Below are 25,190 nucleotides of genomic sequence, written 5' to 3'. Positions count from 1 at the left end.
ATATTATGGGGAAGGCTAACCAAAGACCGCGTTTTATTGTCAGGACACTTAGAAAATTTAACAGATCTACTAAGGCCTAAACTACCCTTGTCCGTCCTCTTTTAGAATACTGCTGCGCAATGTCGGATCCTTACCAGATTGGATTGACGGAGTACACCGAAAAAGTTCAAAGAAGGGCAGCACGTTTCGTATTATCGAGAAATATGGGAGAGAGTTTCACTGAAATGATACAGGATTTGGGTTCAAATGGTTCAAATGGCTCTGAGCGCTATGGGACTTAACATCTGTGGTCATCAGTCCCCTAGAACTTAGAACTACTTTAACCTAACTAACCTAAGGACATCACACACATCCATGCCCGAGGCAGGATTCGAACCTGCGTCCGTAGCGGTCACGCGGTTCCAGACTGAAGCGCCTAGAACCGCACGGCCACGACGGTCGGGCCGGGATGGTTCCTTTGAAAGGGCACGGCCGATTTCCTTCCCCATCCTTCCCTCACCCAAGCTTGCGCTCCGTCTCTAATGACCTCGTTGTCGACGGGACGTTAAACACTAATCTCCTCCTCCTCCTCCACGCCGGCCGGCTCAGGATTTGGGCTGGACATCATTAAAAGAAAGGCGTTTTTCGTTGTGACAGAACCTTCTCACGAAATTCCAATTACTAACTTTCTGCTCCGAATGCGAAAATATTTTGTTGACACCGATCTACATAGCGAGAAACGATCAGAACGATAAAATAAGGGAAATCAGAGTTCGTACGGAAAGATATAGGTGTTCGTTCTTTCCGCGCGCTGTACGAGATTGGAATAATAGAAACTGTGAAGGTGGTTTGATGAACCCTCTGCCAGGCACTTAAATGTGATTTGTAGAGTATCCATGTGGATGTAGATGTAAATGTAGATGTAGATATGAATCATCTGAGTTCAAACAACTGCTCCGCCAAATCACTGCCCTTGTATACCTCGTGTGCGCGCTGCTACCGCCATGTGTATATGTGCACATCGCAATCCCACGTCTTTTATCACCTCAGAGTACATCCATGTGCGCCTGCGAACGGTAGTCAAGCCTAGATCTCCCTCTACAAATTTTAACCAGCGGCCTTCCTTCCATTAACAAACTGACGATTTCCTGGTGCCTCAGGATTTTTCCTATCAAGTGATCCATTCTATTAGTCAAGCGATGCCATACTTTTTTCCCTCTCGGTTAGATTCCTCTCTATAGGAGGCCAGAGTTCAGACAAAAATCTCTAGATAGGCATCCTAATACTTAAGTTTATATTCGATGTTAGCAAATTTCTCTGTTTCAGTAATGTTTTTGACCCTTATTGGCGCTCTGTATTTCATTTTCTCTCTACTTCGGCCATAGTCACTTACCATGCTATCTAAACAACAAAATTTGTCTATTATTTTTACTGTCTTCTTTCCTATTGTGGTTCCCTCAGCAAAACTTGATTTATTTGAGCCATTCCATTACCGTTGTTTTATCTTTGTTCGTGTTCATTTCACTGTCCATTTCGTTCAGCTGCTCTTGCAAGCCTTTGCCATCTCTGACTGTATTATAATATAAACTTCAAACGATAGAGCTCCAATTTTTTCCCCGACCTTTAATCCTAATGTAAATATGTCCTTAATTTCCTTCACAGACTCTTCAAGGTACAGACTGAATAACATTTGGTGTAGGCTACAACACTGTCTCACTCCTTTCTCAACTACATTATCCCTTTCACGCCCTTCGACTCTTGTAACTGCAGTGTGGTTTCTATATAAGTTATAGATAATTTTTTGCTCCATATATTTCCTCTTCGGTACCTTCAAAATTACGAAGAGTCTACCGGGTCAGCATCGTTAGAAGCGTTCTTTAAATCTGCAGATACGAGGAGAGTTCAATAAATAATGTCTACAGAGACCTGACAATGAACAAAAGCACGGTGAGTCGGGCGAGGGGGTCTGTCGTCATTGCAGCGAGGTCGCGCAAACCTCTCCGGTCTACCGTACGACGGCCGGCCGCACACAACTGTGACTCTTGCAATGTTGGAATGTGCCACGAAAATGCAAGCGAACTTCTCCTTCTACGTGACAACGCAAGGCCTCACACAAGTCTGCGCACCCGAGAGGTACTCAAAAAACTTCACTGGACGGTTCTCCCTCATCCACCCTACAGCCGATCTCGTACCTACCGCCTTCCATCTGTTTGGCCCAATGAAGGATACACTCCGCGGGAAGCAGTACGTGGATAGTGAGGAGGTTATTGATGCAGCGAGACGTTGGCTCCGACGTCGACCAGTAGAGTGGTACCATGAGGGCATAACAGCCTCCAGCCCCCCCCGCCACCCCCCCCCACCCCCACACCCCCACCCTCCAGTAAGGTGGCGTAAGGCCGGCGCATGGAACGGAGGTGACGTTGAAATTAGGGTTTTGTAGCCAAAAGAGTGGGGGAATAACGTGGTGTTATTGGAATACTGAATTAAACCAATCTGTATTCAGAAAAAAAGTGTTACACCACTCATTGATCGCCTCTTCTTCTAAAAACGTAGATTAACCTTTCTTCGGTAAATCTAAGATAAGTCGCAGGATAAGTTTAGCTTTATGTGTTCCTACACTTCTTCCGAGCCCAAACCGTTCTTCCCTCTTGTCGGCTTCTACAGGTTTTTCAATACTTCTGCCAATAACTCGAGTCGGTATTTTGCAGCCACACTTATCGAAGTAACGGCTCGGTAATATTCACACATGTGAGCACCCACCCTGTTTACAATCGGAATTATTACATTCCTCTTGAATTTTAAGGGCATTGCGCCTGTCTTACAGATATGTAGCGCACCGTGTGGAAAACTTTTTTCATGGCTCGCTTTCCCAAGGGTCTCAATATTTCTGACACAATATCGTCTATTCCAGGGGTCTGATTTCAGCTTATGTCTTTCAGCACTATTCACACTAATTGCAGTATCGCATCTCTCATCTCTTCTTCATTTATTCCCACTTTCCTTTCTATAAAATTGTCTGTAAGTTCAGTCCCCTTCTACAGCTTTTGGTATTCATACTTGTGTGTCTCTTTTCTCTAAAGGTCTCTAATAGTCCTATAAGCGAAATCTATGATTCCTTGTCACTCTCACCCCCCTCTCCCTCCCCCCCAAAAGTAAGGAAGATTAGAGTTAAATCTCGATGAGATCGAGGCCATTAGATACAGGCACAAGCTCGTACAGGTAAAGGATGGGGGAGGACATTGGCCACGCTCTTTCAAAGGAACCATCACAGCATTTGCCTGGAGCGATTAAGGGGAATCACGGAAAACCGATATCTCGATCGTCGGTCGCGGATTCTAACCGTCTTCTAGCCGAATGCGAATTCAGTGTGCCAACCAGTGTGCCAACTCACTCAGTCTATCATTGCCATAGCTATACGTACTTCTTTAGCTTTGCATATAGCCATTTCAGTTGTGTCATTTTGTACCCCCCATTAATATCGGTTTTTAGACACCTATATTTCCTTTTGCCCGTATTTCCTTTTCTGTTATCAAAGAATATCTCATGAAACTTGCCTTTTGACTACTGGCATCTGTGCTACCTTCACATTTTCATGTCTCAAAGCTATCCAATCACCCTGCATTGTATTCCTTTCTCCTGTTTCAATTAATCGTAAGTTACTACTCCCTTTGAAACACGTAACAGCTTTTTTTCAACAAAAAGGTCTTCTTAATTTTCTTTCTTCTTAATTATGCGTTCATAACCAATAACTTAGGGTAAGATTACATCCGCACCTGGAAAAGTTTTGTAGTTTGAAATTTGGTTTTTAATCTGTGTTTTACCATTCTATAATCTATTTGCAACCTTCCAATGTCTCTATGCCATTTCCACGCAGACTTACTTCTTTCATGGTTCTTTAACTAAGTATTTAATATGATTAAGTTGTGCTCTTTGCAAAATTTTATCAGGCAGCTTCTCCTTTGATTCCTTTTCCCCACTTCACGTCCTCCCATCAGTTCTGCTTCAATTAAAATTCCATCTCCCATAAGTATACGACTCATTTCTTTTTCTCTTAATCCACCCTCCCCCCCCCCCCCCCCCAATCTGCGGAACCAGTACTCCTAAGTTTACCAACTTACACTACTGTGCTGGGCGTTGAGTTTGTACGAGGGCTATCCACAAAGTACATTACGTTTTGGAATTAAAAATAAATAATTTATTGGAAGTTTTTTTTATTGTATACAGATGAAAGCCACACTTAAATACTACTTTTCTACATAGTTGCCATTTAAATTAAGGCACTTATCGTAGCGATGGACGAGCTTGGAAATTCCTTCGTCGTAAAATTCGGCCGCCTGCGCCTTCAACCACTTGGTTACCTCTTCTTTTGGGACAGAAAAGGTGTGATTTTTGTGGATTTCCTGGAAAGAGGCACTATAATAAACTCTAAAAGGTATTGCCAAACTCTGCACAACCTCAGAAGAGCAATACAAAACAAGCGCAGGGGAAAGTTGGGCTCAAAGATCTTGCTAATTCACGACAACGCCCGGGCCCACACGGCAAATGCCACTCGTGAAGTTCTCGAATCTTTTAAGTGGGAGTTGTTTCCTCATCCGCCGTACAGTCCCGACCTGGCACCGAGCGACTTCCACTTATTCCCAGCAATGAAGAAGTGGTTGGCTATGCAGCGTTTTGATGACGACGCACAGCTTCAAGAAGAGGTAACCACGTGGTTGAAGGGGCAGGCGGCCGAATTATACGACGAAGGAATTTCAAAGCTCGTCCATCGCTACGATAAGTGCCTTAATTTAAATGGCAACTATGTAGAAAAGTAGTATTTAAGTGTGGCTTTCATCTGTATATAACAAAAATTTTTTCCAATACTTTATTTATTTTTAATTCCAAAACGTAATCTACTTTGTGGATAGCCCTCGTATATAGGATGTTTCCATAAAAGTGAGAAAAAATGTAACAGGACATGCAGAATGCTCCATGGAACAATCTGAGGTGGGAAGCCTGGGTTTGGAGAAGCCAGCTAAAGGATATATGGAAGTAAGTTTTGCCTACTGCTTTGTCTAGCATTACTGTTTTCCAGCTTATTTACAACAAACATGTGTAAAAATTTACACGTATTGTGCCGTTTATTTACGTGTCATTCTTTGTTTCCTGCAAGGAAACAAAGAAGACGAACCTAAGTACTAGGAAGTCATGATGCAGGTTTTGTTTACTTTACTTGTCTGTAAGGTGGCTTTGTTGTATCGTATTTACATTGTCCTATGACAGAACGTGTTGTGAATCAACGACAGATCCATTCATTACTCAGAGCTGTTCAGAGACGTACAGTACAGTACGATGGAGCAGTACCAGTACAGTTTCGGAGAACTCACTTGTGTATGGAGAAATATGAGGTTGCATTGCTCACGCTGCCGAAAAGTTATAGAGGGAGCGATTTCCTAATAGGAACCATCCCTCACGCCGAGTGTATTTCTCACGATCAACGAATGCAGGAGCTGATTCATTGGAAAGGAGAAACGAGGGACCCGGTTTAGAAGAGGAGGTGATGGAATGTGTTACAGCGGACACCACTACAAGTACTCCTCGTATTGAACGTGAACTCCACGAACAACAATTACATCCATATCACCCACAACGAGTCCATGGAATGCTTGTGACTGACTTTGCACCAAGGGTCGCATTGTGTCAGTGACTGCTTCAACAATGGATTGAGTGACCAGAGGGACCTGGCAACATGACGACCACTCGCACCCCCGGTTTTGAAGAGGAGGTGATGGAATGTGTCACAGCGGACCCCACTACACGTACTCGTCGTATTGCACGTGAAATGGATAATGGCGTGTGGCGAGAACTCCATGAACAACAATTACATACATATCACCCACAACAAGTCCATGCAATGCTTGTGACTGAATTTGCACGAAGGATCGCATTGTGTCAGCGATTGCTTCAACAATGGATTGATCGACCAGATTTCCATTGATAGTGCTGTGTACTGACGAGGCCTCAGTTGATTTTGATGGTATTTCGAACAGCAGGAATGGCCCTGTGCGGGATGATGAAAACCCTCACGCTATAGTAGAGACATACCATCAAGCACCTTTTCTGTGAATATCTGGGCCTGCACTGTAGGCGACAAACTCATTGGGCCATATCTTCTACGGCCGTCTGAATGGCCACCTGTACTTGAGGTTCGTGCAAAGAGTTCTACTTCAGTTGTTGGAGAACGTACCCTTGGCTTTTCGTGAGAGGGTAACTATACAGCATGATGGTGCAGCGCCTCATTTCAGTGTGGATATCCGCAACCATTTCAGTACTGTATTTCCTGGTCTCTGGATTGGAAGGAGAGGTCCTACTCCATGGCCTGCGAGGTCCCCTGACCCGAATCCCCTTGATTATTTCCTATGGGGATATGTAAAGTCATTGGCATATCAGATCCCAGTGGATATGGAGATGGAATTAGTTACTAGAGTTGTAGCTGCCTGTGATATTATTCGAAACAAACCAGGGATATTTCCCAGAGTGCTTCAGACTCTTATTCGCCGATGTCATGCTTGCATTGAGGTTGATGGCCGTCAGTTTCAGCACATTTTGTAAGATACAGTACAAATGCTACGTTCATAGTGTCAGTGATGGTATTTGCAGGTAACTGTAACTAATGTAAATAAAAAAGTATAATGTAATATCGTTTTATTCCTGTTATCTCTTTTTCAGTAGTTGCAGGGGCAACAGTCTGGATGATTGACTGATCTGGCCTTGTAACATTAACCAAAACGGCTTTGCTGTACTGTGCTGGTACTGCGAACGGCTGAAAGCAAGGGGAAACTACAGCCGTAAATTTTCCCGAGGACATGCAGCTTTACTGTATGATTAAATGATGATGGCGTCCTCTTGGGTAAAATATTCCGGAGGTAAAATAGTCCACCATTCGGATCTCCGGGCGGGGACTACTCAGGAGGACGTCGTTATCAGAAGAAAGAAAACTGGCGTTCTACGGATCGGAGCGTGGAATGTCAGATCCCTTAATCGGGCAGGTAGGTTAGAAAATTTAGAAAGGGAAATGGATAGGTTAAAGTTAGATATAGTGGGAATTAGTGAAGTTCGGTGGCAGGAGGAACAAGACTTTTGGTCAGGTGATTACAGGGTTATAAATACAAAATCAAATAGGGGTAATGCAGGAGTAGGTTTACTAATGAATAAAAAAATAGGAGTGCGGGTAAGCTACTACAAACAGCATAGTGAACGCATTATTGTGGCCAAGATAGACACAAAGCCAATGCCTACTACAGTAGTACAAGTTTATATGCCAACTAGCTCCGCAGATGATGAAGAAATAGATGAAATGTATGACGAGATAAACAAATTATTCAGGTAGTGAAGGGAGACGAAAATTTAATAGTCATGGGTGACTGGAATTCGTCAGTAGGAAAAGGGAGAGAAGGAAACATAGTAGGTGAATATGGATTGGGGGGAAGAAATGAAAGAGGAAGCCGCCTTGTAGAATTTTGCACAGAGTATAACTTAATCATAGCTAACACTTGGTTCAAGAATCATAAAAGAAGGTTGTATACCTGGAAGAATCCTGGAGATACTAAAAGGTATCAGATAGATTATATAATGGTAAGACAGAGATTTAGGAACCAGGTTTTAAATTGTAAGACATTTCCAGGGGCAGATGTGGATTCTGACCACAATCTATTGGTTATGAACTGCAGATTGAAACTGAAGAAACTGCAAAAAGGTGGGAATTTAAGGAGATGGGACCTGGATAAACTGAAAGAACCAGAGGTTGTAGAGAGTTTGAGGGAGAGCATTAGGGAACAATTGACAGGAATGGGGGAAAGAAATACAGTAGAAGAAGAATGGGTAGCTCTGAGGGATGAAGTAGTGAAGGCAGCAGACGATCAAGTAGGTAAAAAGACGAGGGCTAATAGAAATCCTTGGGTAACAGAAGAAATATTGAATTTAATTGATGAAAGGAGAAAATATAAAAATGCAGTAAATGAAGCAGGCAAAAAGGAATACAAACGTCTCAAAAATGAGATCGACAGGAAGTGCAAAATGGCTAAGCAGGGATGGCTAGAGGACAAATGTAAGGATGTAGAGGCTTGTCTCACTAGGGGTAAGATAGATACTGCCTACAGGAAAATTAAAGAGTCCTTTGGAGATAGCCCGCATCTCGTGGTCGTGCGGTAGCGTTCTCGCTTCCCACGCCCGGGTTCCCGGGTTCGATTCCCGGCGGGGTCAGGGATTTTCTCTGCCTCGTGATGGCTGGGTGTTGTGTGCTGTCCTTAGGTTAGTTAGGTTTAAGTAGTTCTAAGTTCTAGGGGACTGATGACCATAGATGTTAAGTCCCATAGTGCTCGGAGCGATTAGAACCATTTGAACCTTTGGAGATAAGAGAACCACTTGTATGAATATCAAGAGCTCAGATGGCAACCCAGTTCCAAGCAAAGAAAGGAAGGCAGAAAGGTGGAAGGAGTATATAGAGGGTTTATACAAGGGCGATGTACTTGAGGCCAATATTATGGAAATGGAAGAGGATGTAGATGAAGACGAAATGGGAGACAAGATACTGCGTGAAGAGTTTGACAGAGCACTGAAAGACCTGAGTCGAAACAAGGCCCCGGGAATAGACAACATTCCATTAGAACTACTGATGGCCTTGGAAGAGCCAGTCATGACAAAACTCTACCATCTGGTGAGCAAGATGTATGAGACAGGCGAAATACCCTCAGACTTCAAGAAGAATATAATAATTCCAATCCCAAAGAAAGCAGGTGTTGACAGGTGTGAAAATTACCGAACTATCAGTTTAATAAGTCACAGCTGCAAAATACTAACGCGAATTCTTTACAGACGAATGGAAAAACTGGTAGAAGCGGACCTCGTGGAAGATCAGTTTGGATTCCGTAGAAATGTTGGAACACGTGAGGCAATACTAACCTTACGACTTACCTTAGAAGAAAGATTAAGAAAAGGCAAACCTACGTTTCTAGCATTTGTAGACTTAGAGAAAGCTTTTGACAATGTTAACTGGAATACTCTCTTTCAAATTCTGAAGGTGGCAGGTGTAAAATACAGGGAGCGAAAGGCTATTTACAATTTGTACAGAAACCAGATGGCAGTTATAAGAGTCGAGGGGCATGAAAGGGAAGCAGTGGTTGGGAAAGGAGTGAGACAGGGTTGTAGCCTGTCCCCGATGTTATTCAATCTGTATATTGAGCAAGCAGTAAAGGAAACAAAAGAAAAATTCGGAGTAGGCATTAAAATTCATGGAGAAGAAGTAAAAACTTTGAGGTTCGCCGATGACATTGTAATTCTGTCAGAGACAGCAAAGGACTTGGAAGAGCAGTTGAACGGAATGGACAGTGTCTTGAAAGGAGGATATCAGATGAACATCAACAAAAGCAAAACAAGGATAATGGAATGTAGTCAAATTAAATCGGGTGATGCTGAGGAAATTAGATTAGGAAATGAGACACTTAAAGTAGTAAAGGAATTTTGCTACTTAGGGAGTAAAATAACTGATGATGGTCGAAGTAGAGAGGATATAAAATGTAGACTGGCAATGGCAAGGAAATCGTTTCTGAAGAAGAGAAATTTGTTAACATCGAGTATAGATTTAAGTGTCAGGAAGTCGTTTCTGAAAATATTTGTATGGAGTGTAGCCATGTATGGAAGTGAAACATGGACGATAACTAGTTTGGACAAGAAGAGAATAGAAGCTTTCGAAATGTGGTGCTACAGAAGAATGCTGAAGATATGGTGGGTAGATCACGTAACTAATGAGGAGGTATTGAATAGGATTGGGGAGAAGAGAAGTTTGTGGCACAACTTGACTAGAAGAAGGGATCGGTTGGTAGGACATGTTTTGAGGCATCAAGGGATCACACATTTAGCATTGGAGGGCAGCGTGGAGAGTAAAAATCGTAGAGGGAGACCAAGAGATGAATACACTAAGCAGATTCAGAAGGATGTAGGTTGCATTAGGTACTGGGAGATGAAGAAGCTTGCACAGGATAGAGTAGCATGGAGAGCTGCATCAAACCAGTCTCAGGACTGAAGACCACAACAAATAACAATCTCTTTAAGATGGCTTCTCCGACTCCAAGTTCCCTCCCTCAAATTAGTCTGTGGAGGGTCCTTTATGTTCTGTTAAATTTTTGCACTCTCTTACGGAAACAACCTGTATATCTTGGCCAAAATCTGATCCCGTACATTTCATAGCAGTTTACTCACTTTGCTATTTTCTTATTCATTACTGCATCTACAACTGCATTACCAATATTTTATTTTGTGTTGACAACTCCATACTTATATGTTCAGTAGTTCCAGTCCTTCTGTCACCGAACTACACTAATTCCCACAACATCTAAATTCAACCTATCCATGTCTCTTTTTATGGTTTCTAATCTACGTACCCGATGAAGTAATGTAACATCCCACGATCCGACCGGTAGAATCCCAGTTTTGTTTTTTCTGATGACGACGTCTTTCTAAGTAGTCATCACCATGGGATACGAATGGGGGACTATTTCACATCCAGAACATTTTACCCACGAGGATGTCGTCGTCATTAACCCACACTGTGAAACTGGAAGACCTCAGGAAATACAACGGCTGTAGTTTCATATAGTTGACATTGCGTCAGTTTAGTGAGACCTATACATATTTAGTCAGCAATTTGACCCAGTTCGCCGAAGAAAAAGGAAAGATCTGGAAGTTTCGTCAATAGTATGTCGTACTTACGGACAAGGTCTCAATGTATATGTGTGTCTATGTTTTCGTTGACTTCTCACTGGTGACAGTTACGTTAAGTATATAATATATAAATTAATTATAGACATGCCACCATTTAACGATTGATTGACCTTTCCCGCTATATGTAATCTTTCTTGGTCGACTTGAATGCTTCGACAGGGGTTTGTTTTGAATTTCCACGCTTGGCTTTCACATACGCGTAGGGAATCCAAGGTCGAAATTTTGTGCCTCTTTCGTTAGGAGAACAAATATAGGCTCTGTGAGCAGTGACAATGTGTGTCTAAACATTTCCAACTACAAAAACGAGATGTGTTGCTCGTTTAGGCGCGCAGCGCGGTAGTTGTGGTTGTAGTTGAGAGTCAGCCGGTCGTTAAGATAAACTGATGTGACAAAAGTAATGGGATACGATATGCACATATACAGATGGCGGTATAATCGCGTACACTAAGTATAAAAGGGCGGTACTTTGGTGGAGCTGCCATTTGTACTCAGGTGATCCATGTGAAAAGATTTCTAACTTGATTATGGACGCATGACGGGAATTAACATATTTTGAACGCGGAAAGGTAGTTGTACGAGGTGCATTCAAGTTCTAAGGCCTCCGATTTTTTTTTCTAATTAACTACTCACCCGAAATCGATGAAACTGGCGTTACTTCTCGACGTAATCGCCCTGCAGACGTACACATTTTTCACAACGCTGACGCCATGATTCCATGGCAGCGGCGAAGCCTTCTTTAGGAGTCTGTTTTGACCACTGGAAAATCGCTGAGGCAATAGCAGCACGGCTGGTGAATTTGCGGCCATGGAGAGTGTCTTTCATTGTTGGAAAAAGCCAAAAGTCACTAGGAGCCAGGTCAGGTGAGTAGGGAGCATGAGGAATCACTTCAAAGTTGTTATCACGAAGAAACTGTTGCGTAACGTTAGCTCGATGTGCGGGTGCGTTTTCTTGGTGAAACAGCACACTAGCAGCCCTTCCCGGACGTTTTTGTTGCAGTGCAGGAAGGAATTTGTTCTTCAAAACATTTTCGTAGGATGCACCTGTTACCGTAGTGCCCTTTGGAATGCAATGGGTAAGGATTACGCCCTCGCTGTCCCAGAACATGGACACTATCATTTTTTCAGCACTGGCGGTTACCCGAAATTTTTTTGGTGGCGGTGAATCTGTGTCCTTCCATTGAGCTGACTGGCGCTTTGTTTCTGGATTGGAAAATGGCATCCACGTCTCATCCATTGCCACAACCGACGAAAAGAATGTCCCATTCATGCTGTCGTTGTGCGTCAACATTGCTTGGCAACATGCCACACGGGCAGCCATGTGGTCGTCTGTCAGCATTCGTGGCACCCACCTGGATGACACTTTTCGCATTTTCAGATCGTCATGCAGGATTGTGTGCGAAGAACCCACAGAAATGCCAACTCTGGAGGCGATCTGTTCAACAATCATTCGGCGATCCCCCAAAACAATTCTCTCCACTTTCTCGATCATGTCGTCAGACCGGCTTGTGCGAGCCCGAGGTTGTTTCGGTTTGTTGTCACACAATGTTCTGCCTTCATTAAACTGTCGCACCCACGAACGCACTTTCGACACATCCATAACTCCATCACCACATGTCTCCTTCAACTGTCGATGAACTTCAATTGGTTTCACACCACGCAAATTCAGAAAACGAATGATTGCACGCTGTTCAAGTAAGGAAAACGTCGCCATTTTAAGTATTTAAAACAGTTCTCATTCTCGCCGCTGGCGGTAAAATTCCATCTGGCGTACAGTGCTGCCATCTCTGGGACGTATTGACAATGAACACGGCCGCATTTTAAAACAATGCGCATGTTTCTATCTCTTTCCAGTCCGGAGAAAAAAAGATCGGAGGCCTTAGAACCTGAATGCACCTCGTAGGTAGACGCGTGGGACACTCCCTTGCGGAAATCGTTGGGAATTCAGTATTTCGAGATCCACAGTGTCAAGACGGTGCCGAGAACATAAAATTTCAGGAATTACCTCTCACTATGGACAACGCAGTGGCCAACGGCCTTAATTTAACGACCAACAGTAGCTGCGTTTGCTTATAGTTGTCAGTGCTAACAGACAAGCAACACTGCGTGAAATAGCTGCAGAAATCAATGTGGGGCGCACGATGAACGTATCCGAGTGAAATCTGGCGTTAATAGGTTATGGCGACAGACAACCGACGCAACTGCCTTTGCTAACAGCTCGACATGATATACATAGCCTCTCCTGGGGTCGTGACAATATCAGTTGGATCATAGACTACTCGAAAACCCGCTGGTCTGATGAGTCCCGATTTCAGTTGATAAGAGCTGATGGAATGTTCGAGTGTGGCGCAAGTGTCAACGAGGCACTGTGTAAGGTGGTGATGGATCCATAATGGTGTGGGCTGTGTTTACGTGGAATGGACTAGGTACTCTGGGCCAACTGAACCGATCATTAACTGGATACAGTTATGTTTGGATCTTTGGGAACCATTTGCAGCCATTCATCAGTTCATGTTCCCAAACATAGATGTCATGTACCCGGGAAAGCGTTGTTCGTAGCTCGTTTGAAAGAACGTTCTGGACAATTCGGGCGAAAGATTTTACCACCCAGATCGCCTGATACGATTTCCATCGAACATTTATGGGACATAATTGAGAGGACATTTCGTGCACAAAATCATGAATCGGCAACACTTTCGAAATTATGGACGGCTATAGGGACAGCATGGCTCAATATTTCTTCAGGGGACTTCCAACGACTTGTCTATGCCACGTGGACCTGTTGTACTACGCCAGGCAAAAGTAGGTCCAGTGTAAAGTTGCCGTGATATGTGTTTAGCTGCGTGCCCGAATAATGTTTACGTTGTTGCTAGAGTATGAAATGTCGTCGCAGAACGAACCATTTCAAAACGCAATGTGTTATTAGAATCTCGTGCCACGAATTCATTAATTTAATTTCGTAACTGTCAGTTACAAAATCATTAATAAATCAATAGTTTGAGTCTTTGTCTGTTGTACTTATTAACAGAGACGAAGAAGGAGAAAGTGGGGATCCCACAATATTGTGATGCTGATCCTCTTTCTATCGCTTCCCATGTATTTTAACACATCAGTGACTCCTATTTAGTAAACATACTCTCAGTGACGAAAATTAGTTCCAATACCGTGAGGCAGACCTCTGTGGTACTGGATTACTATGATACACATTTGTGAGTTCCTTTGGTGCAAATACTAATAAAGTATTTTAGTGTTTGTAGTACTTTCTAAATGTGGTCTTAGAGGTTTACACTCTCTGTGCACGGGTAAAAATGTAATAAACTGTATTCTGTTCAACTAACACTTGTTTATTACTAACTAACTTTCATTTTACCAGTAACAGGTCTAAGCCAGAGACCAGTAACAATAAACAACTATTAGTGTGACAAACTGTTGTTTAGTTTTGACACTTAAATGTCAAGTTATTGTAGCAAGTAGCGACAGAGGACTCCAATACGATTCCTTTTCCGTCACTTGCTGTTGTGTCTCGGTCACATAATCTGGATGAGTTGGAACGCTGTGTTCCATTTGTGTATTCAGGTACGCAGCTGCCATGAGACTGTGCACAGTGCTGGCAGTTGTTCTGGTGCTGGCAGCTGGTGCATCGCAAGCGGCCAGGATTCTGGGCATCATCCCGACGCCTTCCATCAGCCACCAAACGCCCTTCCGCCTCATTGCGCTCGAACTTGCCAGGCGGGGACACCAAGTTACAGTCGTCACTACAGATCCAATAAGGGTGAGTACTGGAAGTAACCTGTTAATACCCTCTCAATTAGTCTGGAAACGTAGTCCAGTTGAAAGTACTGTGACTCGCAGAGGTTTGTTGCTACATTTCCGAGAGTTATCTCGCTAGAGGTTCGAGTCCTCCCGAGGGCATGTGCGTCTGTGTGTGTGTGTGTGTGTGTGTGTGTGTGTGTGTGCGTGTGTGTTGTTATCAGCATAAGTTAGTTTAAGTAGTGCGTAAGTCTAGGGACCGATGACCTCAGTTTGGTCCCTTAGAATTTCACACACATTTGAACATTTAGATGATGACGATGATTACGATGATGATTGGTTTGTGGGGCGCTCAACTGCGCGGTCATCAGAGCCCGTACAAATTTCCAATCTGTACACAGTCCAATCTAGACACTTTCATAAATGGTAATGAAATGATGAAGACAACACAAACACACAGTCCCCGGGCAGAGAAAATCCGCAAACCGGCCGGGAATCGAACCCGGGACCGCATGATCCAAATGTAGCAATGCTAGCCACTAAACCACGAGCTGCGGACTAAACATTTGGAGTTATCTCACGAGGATCGAGGGTACGGTGGTATATCGGCAGTCGTTTTTCTCGTACAATATTCGCAAATGGAAATAAAAGTGGGGTGTGACGGTACGAGTAGTCGTCTCAGAGAGCCAGAGCTGGTGGAGGTTGCATAACTGTGTCAGTGGTGAGCGCTAGGGCCAAGCAGGGCTGCCCGCACGTAAGCAGAGTGACCGGTGGGCACGATGTTTTCCTCGACGAGTTCATGCAGGTATGGATGACGTAGTTGAAGAATAGGCAGTAACGACTACAGTGAACGAAAAATAAAATGGATATTGTTTTTTCAAATAAACTGCGTTACAAATCTTACAAGCATGACACAATAAAACTAAATGCGTCATAAAAATACAGGGTTCAGACGAGCTCAGTGTAACTTCAAGTATGGTTCTACGATATGATTAATAACAGCTAGGGATTATGAATATTAGTATAGTACGGAAAATAGAAATTGTTAACAATTAAATCATTGAAGCGATCACATCACATGTAGTGTCAAATGAAAGCTGATGGTGTATCGAAACACTACAATAAGCTATATTTCAAAAGATACAGACGCTTTTATAAAATATAGATATCCAAATGTGCCATAGTCAGTGTGAATGCCGTATGAGTTACCTATTTCCTCTCCTAATCAAATGTTCAAAAATGTGGATGAAATCTTATGGGACTTAACTGCTAAGGTCATCAGTCCCTAGTCTGCAGCTCGTGGTCGTGCGGTAGCGTTCTCGCTTCCCACGCCCGGGTTCCCGGGTTCGATTCCCGGCGGGGTCAGGGATTTTCTCTGCCTCGTGATGACTGGGTGTCCTTAGGTTAGTTAGGTTTAAGTAGCTGTAAGTTCTAGGGGACTGATGACCATAGATGTTAAGTCCCATAGTGCTCAGAGCCATTTGAACCATTTTTTTCATCAGTCCCTAAGCACACACACTACTTAACCTAAATTATCCTAAGAACAAACACACACACACCCATGCCCGAGGGAGGACTCGAACCTCCGCCGGGATCAGCTGAACAGTCCATGACTGCAGCGCCTTAGACCGCTCGGCTAATTCCGCGCGGCCCTCTCCTAATCCTCCCAGATAATGACTATAAATGATTATACATGTTAATGGCCCTAACTATAGTTTGTATTAAACTGTTAAAGTAAAATATTTGCATGAAAGAGCAGTGGTAAATGGAGGGATGCTCTTTTCTCTACATGGTCAAGTGTCTTTCGTAATTTTAACGTAACTGTTTCGTATTGTAAAACAGATTGTGAGCATGTTTAGATATTTTGCTAGTAACTTATGTAATACTGTGAGGGTAATAATGCTGCGTTTATTCTAATAGTATGTCGACATATACGTGCAGACAGTGTTAATTATGAATTTTCATCATTGTTTTAACAATGCTGTGCCACAAATACTTTACTAGGCACGGCTGAGTAAAATTGAGACACCTTGCACGGCTAATGGAAGAGGCTGCAGAAACGGATAAGTTTGGGCTAGCCTTGCAAATTTACAAGTGCTGATGTGGAAGTGCTGCGCCAAAGGCATCGTGTAATTATCCTATAGTCCAGCACAGTATAGGGACTACAGTAGTGATATTGTTAACACAATGGAAAAGATGAGCTACTGTGGCATAGGTGACTTGGTTTGCACCGAGTCTGGTCCAAGCTCCGGTTATGGCCAGTGCAGGTAAATTTCTTGCTGACTATGTCTAAATGGTTCAAATGGCTCTGAGCACTATGGGACTCAACTGCTGTGGTCATCAGTCCCCTAGAACTTAGAACTACTTAAACCTAACTAACCTAAGGACATCATACACATCCATGCCCGAGGCAGGATTCGAACCTGCGACCGGAGCAGCAGCGCGGCTCCGGACTGGAGCGCCTAGAACCGCACGGCCACCGCGGCCGGCCCGACTATGTCTGCTCCTGCAGGCAGACACTGCTGCTGCTGTGAGCCATCTCATCCAAGCTATGTTCGTGACGTTATTCTGCACACCCTGTCGTGTGCGCCAAGCAGTCTCTAGTCTGCATCGCAAAGTGTCACCTTATGTTGCAGTCAGCACATTAGCAGAATCGCTGCTGACTTTGCTCCTCAGCTGCATGATGCTAGTAGAGGGAGAGAGCTGAAACTACGACACTCTAAACTGCTGCAAAATTTATTCAAGATGGCGTCAGTTGATGTGGCAACATCGCGCTGATGGCACCACCGGATGATGTGGGTTTTCAGCTCCCCTCAGCCCTCTCCCCACTTACCCACCCCCTGAACTCTCACATCCCCACCTCCCATCTTCCCCTCCCCTCCCCCACCTATGACTTGGCAAGAAAAGCTCAGTCCATCCTGAACCGTTGGTGTCGAAGGACATAGCGTGGTTCTTCCTTAATTCGTGGAATTACGAGAGTTATGTAGGAAGAATTTTCCACTAGCACCTGAAACTGCCGAGAAAAGCTCAGGATGGTGCAAGTATCACCCTGACCAGAAACTAAATGTCTTACTTACATAATTACACTGTTCCAGATGATCAATCTAAAAAATCATAAGTACAGCTGCAGATCCAATAACAAGTGGCAAAAAATGGTAAAACAATCCTCGTCTACAAAAATCTAAACATACTGCGAAAAACGACACCAAAGATATCGCCTGAACTTCACCTATAAAGAACTTGAAGACAGTACACCAACACAGCTAACGTGCACAACTAATGGCGTCTACAGTAATACTTGCACTATCCTGTAACAGCTCCAATCAGATTCGTGGTGCTACAAAACACCGCTACTGCACTACGGCGAGCGCCGGGACCGCTGACAGTTCTGAACAGAAACACCGTTACTGGACTGTGCCGGGACCACTAACAGGTTACTGCAGGGACGGCCACCGCCTGCAAGGCCGCCAGAGGTCTGGTGGCCAAAGAGGCGATTACCACTGTCCTGGCAGGAAGGTAATATTATTCTTAGGTGCTGCATTTTGTGGTAGACAGCACACTGTTATTAGTAATAGGCTGAAATAATAATGGTTCTCCTTGCAGCCAAACAGACAGGATTGCAGCAACCTGTCCTCATCCACAATCCAGACTGACTGAGCTAGTTCACAATACCATCTCCAGAATGTGCTCGAAATTGTGATGTCATTGGTTTTCCCCTCCCCCTGACCAAGGCCAGTTGCCAGTTCAAACCTGTCGGGCTATATATATGTCATTGCGGAATTTTGGCTGAGACTGAGTGTGAGGCGACTGGCGTAGTTCACAGTATGACCCCCCTGCCCCCACTTTCTACGGCCTCCAACTGGAAATTGGTGAAAACGTCCAGTCTGTGCTGTGGAGGGACATAGGGTACTTTTTTCTCCTTATTTGGGGGAAGGGCAAGTGTTATCCCTTTGGAAGAATTGACAATGCCACATCCTGCCACCTGGTCGCAAGTAGACGTGTGTTGGAGAGGACTCTCTTTCACAGTACTGGTACCTGAGGGGATCCAAAAATGTGATGTCACACGTTGTTCTTCCCTCGAAAATTATCAGGAAAATCTGAGCTGTTAGCGTGGAAAGTGGAACTGTTATCGGTGGATGCCCTAATCACATGCAGATAACAAAAACATGATATGCATCTAAATGCACAGCTAATGATGCAAAAATACTGCAAATATCGAGAAATATTTCGTCTAAACTTCACTTAGAGATCATAGACACGCACCCTGTATACGGCAACCAGCACACTACAGGCCGTCTGGCTCAGAATTGTCCTTGAAGTACTGATATGTAACAGCTCTTTGTGTCAGGTACATGTGGCTGCTGTGTCGATTGAATTGCCGCTGGAGGCTGCTTCACAATCTCTGCTGATAGCTTCGAAGAGATATATTGTTACTGCACAGCTCCAGGACCGCTGACAGGTTACCACACGTATTTTTTACGACGCATTTCTCTCGCGCGCTGGCCGTTGAGGGCAGATCTGTCGCATGAACTACAGCAGCAGTTCCACACAATACTACTCAGCCTCTCCTTCGCGCATCACTGTCGCAAGACAGAAGAGTCTGCGGGAAACATTTGTGCAGGAGGTATAGATCTACGCCCTGGGGAGCTACCTGCGAAGCCTTTAAGCCGGAAGGTGGCGCGGAAATCCCGAGTGCTGCAAGTTCTGGGGGGAGCGTCTGACAGGAGCCACGGCATCACTAGTCGATAGCTGCGCCGTACCGCCCAGCTGAAGTTTCTTGCGGACCTAGTGCATGTCCTCTCGTATGTCCGTCGTGAATTGAGGTCATATCTGATGCAAGTGTCGTTGAATATCATTCCACGTTGACCATCGTCCCGCATCGAACATTATCCGCTGCAAACCACCACACAGCGTCATTCACTGCCGACCATCATTCAATTTTCACTCCATCTCTCTGACGTCGCATTTTAAACAATATTCGCCCTAAGTTTGTCCGTGAATATACTTTCATACATCGGTAATTTATATACTCATCCTGATTGTTCTTTATTTTTTGCGGTAGTACATATAATCAGTGTTATTTCTTTGCAACAGCGAGTTTAATCAATGTCTGGAAGGCTGTATTTATTTTCGTTATTCTTTCTCTCTCTCTACAGGTGGCGAGTCGACTGTGCCTAAAGCATTTGTATTACATGCCTGCGAGCTGCTGCATAAAGTCTTATTAACAAATAGAGCACTATTCAGTAGCAAAAACACCTCGCACTTGTACTCGTTACAGTAATATTAGCAGACACTATACGATAAGATTCTACCACGAATCCGCCTCTCATATATTGTTAGAGCTCCGACAAAAATTTGGTATGAAATCTCGATACTATATGGTCACATACGATATCTGGATTTATACTTAGAGTGTAGTCGAGATGTGACATAGCAGTAAGCGTCTGGAGGAGAACTCTTGGACGCTTCCCTAAAAAACTATGACTAGGAGTGATATATTAGAGTCAATCATTACGCAATATGCCTCTTAACTGACATCTGCTCTCTAGATAGAAGCGATATACGGCGCCATGCCTCACTATGATCTCTATTTTTACGCTTATTGTCTTTATTTCTTCAAACCGTTCAAATACCCTTCTAGTTAGGGAAGTTTTTTTATGTTGCTCAATGGAGATTCTTATTGAAACTTTTTCCTGTATTTAATTAAATTGTTCTGGAACTTGATATAATTACGACAAATAACTTACCTTGTTTTGTTACCTCTGACACTCCTGAAAAAGACTTATCCTTGCGATTGTCACTTTAGAATACCTTTCCTTGTAAAACCACTCGTGTAAATAACTTTAGTAGGGATTCTATCCTTTCCACTAAATGAATGTTCGTAACGAAAAATTTTATTTTTACTTCTTTCTTTATTTACTTTTAGTTCAATAGATTCAATACAAGCTCGAATTTTATCGTAAACGAGTGACTCAAAATTAAACACACATGAAACGGAAATAGGAAGGACAAAAAACTGAAAACAAGAAACCCATATGCTACCACCACTTGTAACCTGAATTAAATTATTAGGCAAAACTCAGCCTCTTCAGTCGCTGGCCCACAGATTCCCACTAACAGTCCCAATTTGAAATGTCATTCATCGTTCTAACAAACAATGGAAGTGATTAGAATTCCCAACGACACATAAATCTAAATCTCAAATGAAACCAGCTCATCAACGACATTCCCAACAAATTAACTGTTCACGATATCAGTTAGATTACCAATCATCAATCTTTCCCCGGCGACTGTTACATACGATATCTAAATGGTGACTTTCCAACACACAATCTCAAATAGAGCTGTCCATAGGGGAAGAAATTTTTTGACACTCACACTACGATTCCATTGCTGTTAACAATTATTCTTTCTTCTGCAGCGTTCGTTGCGTCGTGTAGTGGCTAGCTAGGTGGGATGGAATTTCCGGCGCAGTGAGCGCATGGTGAGTCTTTGCTGTAACTTGCTCCTACTTTCAAGAGCGGACGTTTGCTCGCTTTTCAACAACCTAACGACATACAACGGCGTAAGGCACATAGCAGTAATAAATTTACACCAATCTTCACGGTTTTAACGTCTTTCCAACCTCTAAATTAATATGTTGAAACGATCAAGAATTCGTGACGGCACGCAAACTCTTTTGTCCCGTTACAAACCCTTGGAAAAAAATGCGGGATTTATTGGTGCTTATACATAAGAAGTGACTGACATGTGTTCAGATGTACGGTACTTACAAAAACAATTATTATGCAGATAGGGTGATCGGTCTAGAGGAACTGTAAAGAGTAGGTATTTGTGACACCACATATGCCGATTACGTAACATCAGAGCACAACTTCTGCCGAAGAAACAGCTACGTAATTGTGGACACCGATAAGACAATTTGAACAGACTATTGTAAGTGGATGACCTCGTATTGTAAAGAGATATAATAAATTTCTATGTCAAATCACAAGCCCAAGCGTGACCAAAGTTATCGGTACAGACCTCATAGATTTTATAAAGTCTCTAGACACGTGACTCTGAGGAGCTTTTAAATACTCCTTGGCTAAAGACCACTGCGTTACCAGACTGGAGGCAGCAATATACAACTACAATATACAACTATAGAATGTATCGCGTCATAAATATGAAGGCTTTCACGACCGGATGACATATCTTCTGGTAAACCTTCCGGGATGAAAGGTCGTGGTCCATGAAACTCTTCAGCTCCTAACGTTTCGTCCAGAGCTGCGCTGGACATCTTCAGAGGGGTGTTTCTCCTCCGGTGAGTCTTGCCGACTCACCGGAGGAGAAACACCCCTTTGAAGATGTCCAGCGCAGCTCTGGACGAAACGTTAGGAGCAGAAGAGTTTCATGGACCACGACCTTACAACCCGGAAGGTTTACCAGAAAATGTACCGTGTGTTTGACCCAGTTGAAGAATCCCATGTGGTGTTAACTAACGGATAACTTCCAAGATGGCAACAGGTTATCTACTGGAGGTAGTAAGAATACTCGAAAAATGCCTCAGACAGTCCTGAGACTCAAGACTGATGAGAGTTTATTAATGATATTCTTTCTGCATATAGTTTTAATTATCTTTTAAATTAAGATTATTGACACTGACTCCAACAAAGACGGCGTAAGTGTTACTCAGAAGTGTTAAATTAAAGCATGAGAAGCATACCTCTCTCAATGCCTGACGCTGTTCTCCACGATACCGTCAGATGAAGACATAGCCGAATTCGGATTGGTACTCATAAACTATATTTCACACAACAGAAGATCAGTATGGTAGATCACGGTTACTGTTGTAATCGAATCATTAGGGGTTGCCGAAATCGCGCCCACCCACCAGTCCATATCTCATCGCTACTGGGTGTAGTTGGTCATGTCCATCACTGCTGAATCGTCCAGGGACTATGACAGCTCTATTTGACATCCAGCGAGCTTCTCTCGTCATGGTGCACTGGTTTTAAAAATATTTGAAACATTATTGCTTATAAACCAGATTTCTCTTTTCCAGGCACTGCTGGCTATTGCCGGCCGGAGTGACCGAGCGGTTCTAGGTGCTACGGCATGGAGCCGCGCAACCGTTACGGTCGCAGGTTCGAATCCTGCCTCAGGCATGGATGTGTGTGATGTCCTTAGGTTGGTTAGGTTTAAGTAGTTCTAAGTCTAGGGGACTGATGACCTCAGAAGATAAGTACCATAGTGCTCAGAGCCAGTTTTGAACTGCTGGATATTGCTCTTAAGTAAATTAGTGTGTTGTAGAACCCTATTTTTCCCCTCTCTCAGTCCGAAATGGATGGGTTGGTAGCGTGTTCGTCAGACATTTTACTGCCGGGGGTCTGTTGCACGATGTTGAATCAAGACTGGGAGACATGCTTGTTATTTAGGGTTTCTAACATCGTAAAATGCCTAGCCTTTCTCAGAGATTTTCACTGGTGTGTTAAGAATACTGGGAAAAAGCCTCGTGGGAGTAATTACGACAATGCAAAGGAGAGACCTAACTGGTGGTTGCACAGATGTCTAAAGGCTGTAATGTATCGAGCAGGCGTATGTTAGGTGTTTGAAAGGGTAGTTATCCTATATGACCGAAAGTGCTTCCATCTTTACCCAGATGTTGTTTTGTGTCATCAGTACGAGTAAATGCCATCCTATGCTTAGCACACGCATACAAAACATGACACATGTGAGAGAGAAGTAGTAAATGCTAAGACAGGTAGATGTGAGATCTAAAACACAACATGCAGGGGAGATATGGATGATGCGAAAAGAGTCACACATACTCCTGACAATCAGGTCGGATAATCGGTTATGGAACTATATCCCTATAGTTTATCATTATTTGTTGAGCAGACTTAGACTATTAACTATTAAAGTTTTTCGTATATGTATCCTTAAAATCATTCTGGAACTTGTCTACTGGGGAGTGAATATTGATACCGTCGTACGGTACTGGTTATGACTCCTAAAATTGTAATACATTTTTAGCTGGATGTGTACATGACGTGGAAGACTGTAGCTTTAATGGGTTATTTGGTAATGGCAGGATGTAACATCTCGATACTCTACTTTAAAAAAAAAAAGACAATCAAGAACTGTAATGGTTTATAAAACCATGCGTCAGACATGTGGTATTCCATGCTGCACATTCAAATGACTGTCTATTCGTCATAAGCAAACCAGTATGGGAAATTCTAGTGGAAGTAAACCTGAGAATGCAAAGAACAACTACACATCTGCTCAGGAAGGTCTGGTTGGTTGCAATATAAAATAAATTATGCCTTCCTCGTATCTACGGGAGCCGTTGTTTGTCGTGCAGGCGTATTAAAATTACTGAATATGTAAGCATAAGACCGTTCCGCAGTTTGTCTATTGGAGATGAGTAATAGTAGCTCCGATGGAATAGATCGTGATGTCTTTTCTGATTGTGACTTTTAAAATTCGAACAGATCTTATGCTTTTGACTGGATGTCTGCTTGTTGTGTAACTCTGTAGTTTTAATGGATTAGTCGGTAATGGTAAGTTGCAATACTTTGATACTCTACTTTAAAAAAGGCGATCAGGACCTATAACGATTTACAAAAAAATTGTTGTGTACCTTTCGTTTTAATGTAAGAATCATTTACACAAAGCATCTTACTGATAGCCGAACTTATGGTGGAATTCGGAGCTACACACCAGGATGATTGAAATGATCACATCTGCCCATGTTACTTCTTATAGGATCAAGACTAAGAGCCCAGCTTTCTTATGATCTCGTAGCTACTGTTGACAGAAGCGTCATCTTTCAAGATCCGTCATGACTTCACTACATAGTGCTAACGTCAGAATGGTGGTACCTACGATTCGTCTTCGAATCAGTAATTATTTAGCGCGTACATAAAATGTTCCATGGCGTGTTACAACAAAATATGAAATTTCATCAACAATCTGAGACCCTTACTAGTTGTTTTAATGGCTGTAGGCTACAGTTATAACAAGAGCTGCTTCCATAAAAGTCTATTTTTTACTGATCCAGTGCTTACATACGTATAATTCTGAAGAAATATTAGACGTAGGAGAAGTCATTCGCTTAGTAAGGAGTGTGCTACAACGAAAAACGAATCACTGCTACGAAGTCGGTCAGCGACCTTTTAGAACCCATTGGTTGGTGATAAGTCTTTATCTTCTTCGTAGGAACCAGAGTCTGAGGCTGTCTTGTGATACATCGATTGTAATGTAACACTACATACGTTGCCAGAAAGCTTTTCTTTAATGAGTCCCATCACGACTGTATACGTGACCAAAGTTACTGCGTATGGGTCTCACAACGTTTTTTTATCTTCTAGTAAAGTTGACTTTATAAAATATCATTGTGCACACAGACTCTGCAACCGTTCCTCTCAGAAGTATTAAGCTTCGAATTACCAGATTTGTGATTCTGTCATCAACAATATTGTGATGTCGGAGCTCTAACGATATGTGAGGGGCAGATTCATGGTGGAATCTTAATGTGCAAAATATGCTGATGTTATTATAACGAGTACAAGTATGGAGTGGTTTTGCTACTAAACAATGCTCTCTTTGTTAAGGAGACTGTATGCAACAGCTCACAGGTTGTAACATAAACGCTCCAGGCGCTGATGGCTCATCAGCTGTGGTGAGAAAGAATAACGAAAATAAGTACAACGTACCAGA

The 25,190-nt window shown here is 43.1% G+C and overlaps 1 protein-coding gene across 2 annotated transcripts in view; it reads left to right on the top strand.

The window, feature by feature from the left end:
• The window catches only part of LOC124594393 (UDP-glycosyltransferase UGT5-like), a 143,424-nt gene that overhangs the window by 30,381 nt on the left and 87,853 nt on the right, over positions 1-25,190 (top strand). For both annotated transcript variants that reach the window (XM_047132771.1, XM_047132765.1), the window contains exon 2: positions 14,310-14,505. In XM_047132771.1, coding sequence (XP_046988727.1) covers positions 14,323-14,505 — 183 coding nt within the window. In that variant the 5' untranslated portion in view covers positions 14,310-14,322. The remainder of the gene's footprint in view (positions 1-14,309; positions 14,506-25,190) is intronic.

This window comes from Schistocerca americana, chromosome 1 (assembly GCF_021461395.2).
Source record: "Schistocerca americana isolate TAMUIC-IGC-003095 chromosome 1, iqSchAmer2.1, whole genome shotgun sequence".
In the NCBI taxonomy this organism is placed as follows: domain Eukaryota; kingdom Metazoa; phylum Arthropoda; class Insecta; order Orthoptera; family Acrididae; genus Schistocerca; species Schistocerca americana.
The sequence above is the reverse complement of the archived record's forward strand: the minus strand, read 5'-3'. Positions and strand labels throughout refer to the sequence as shown.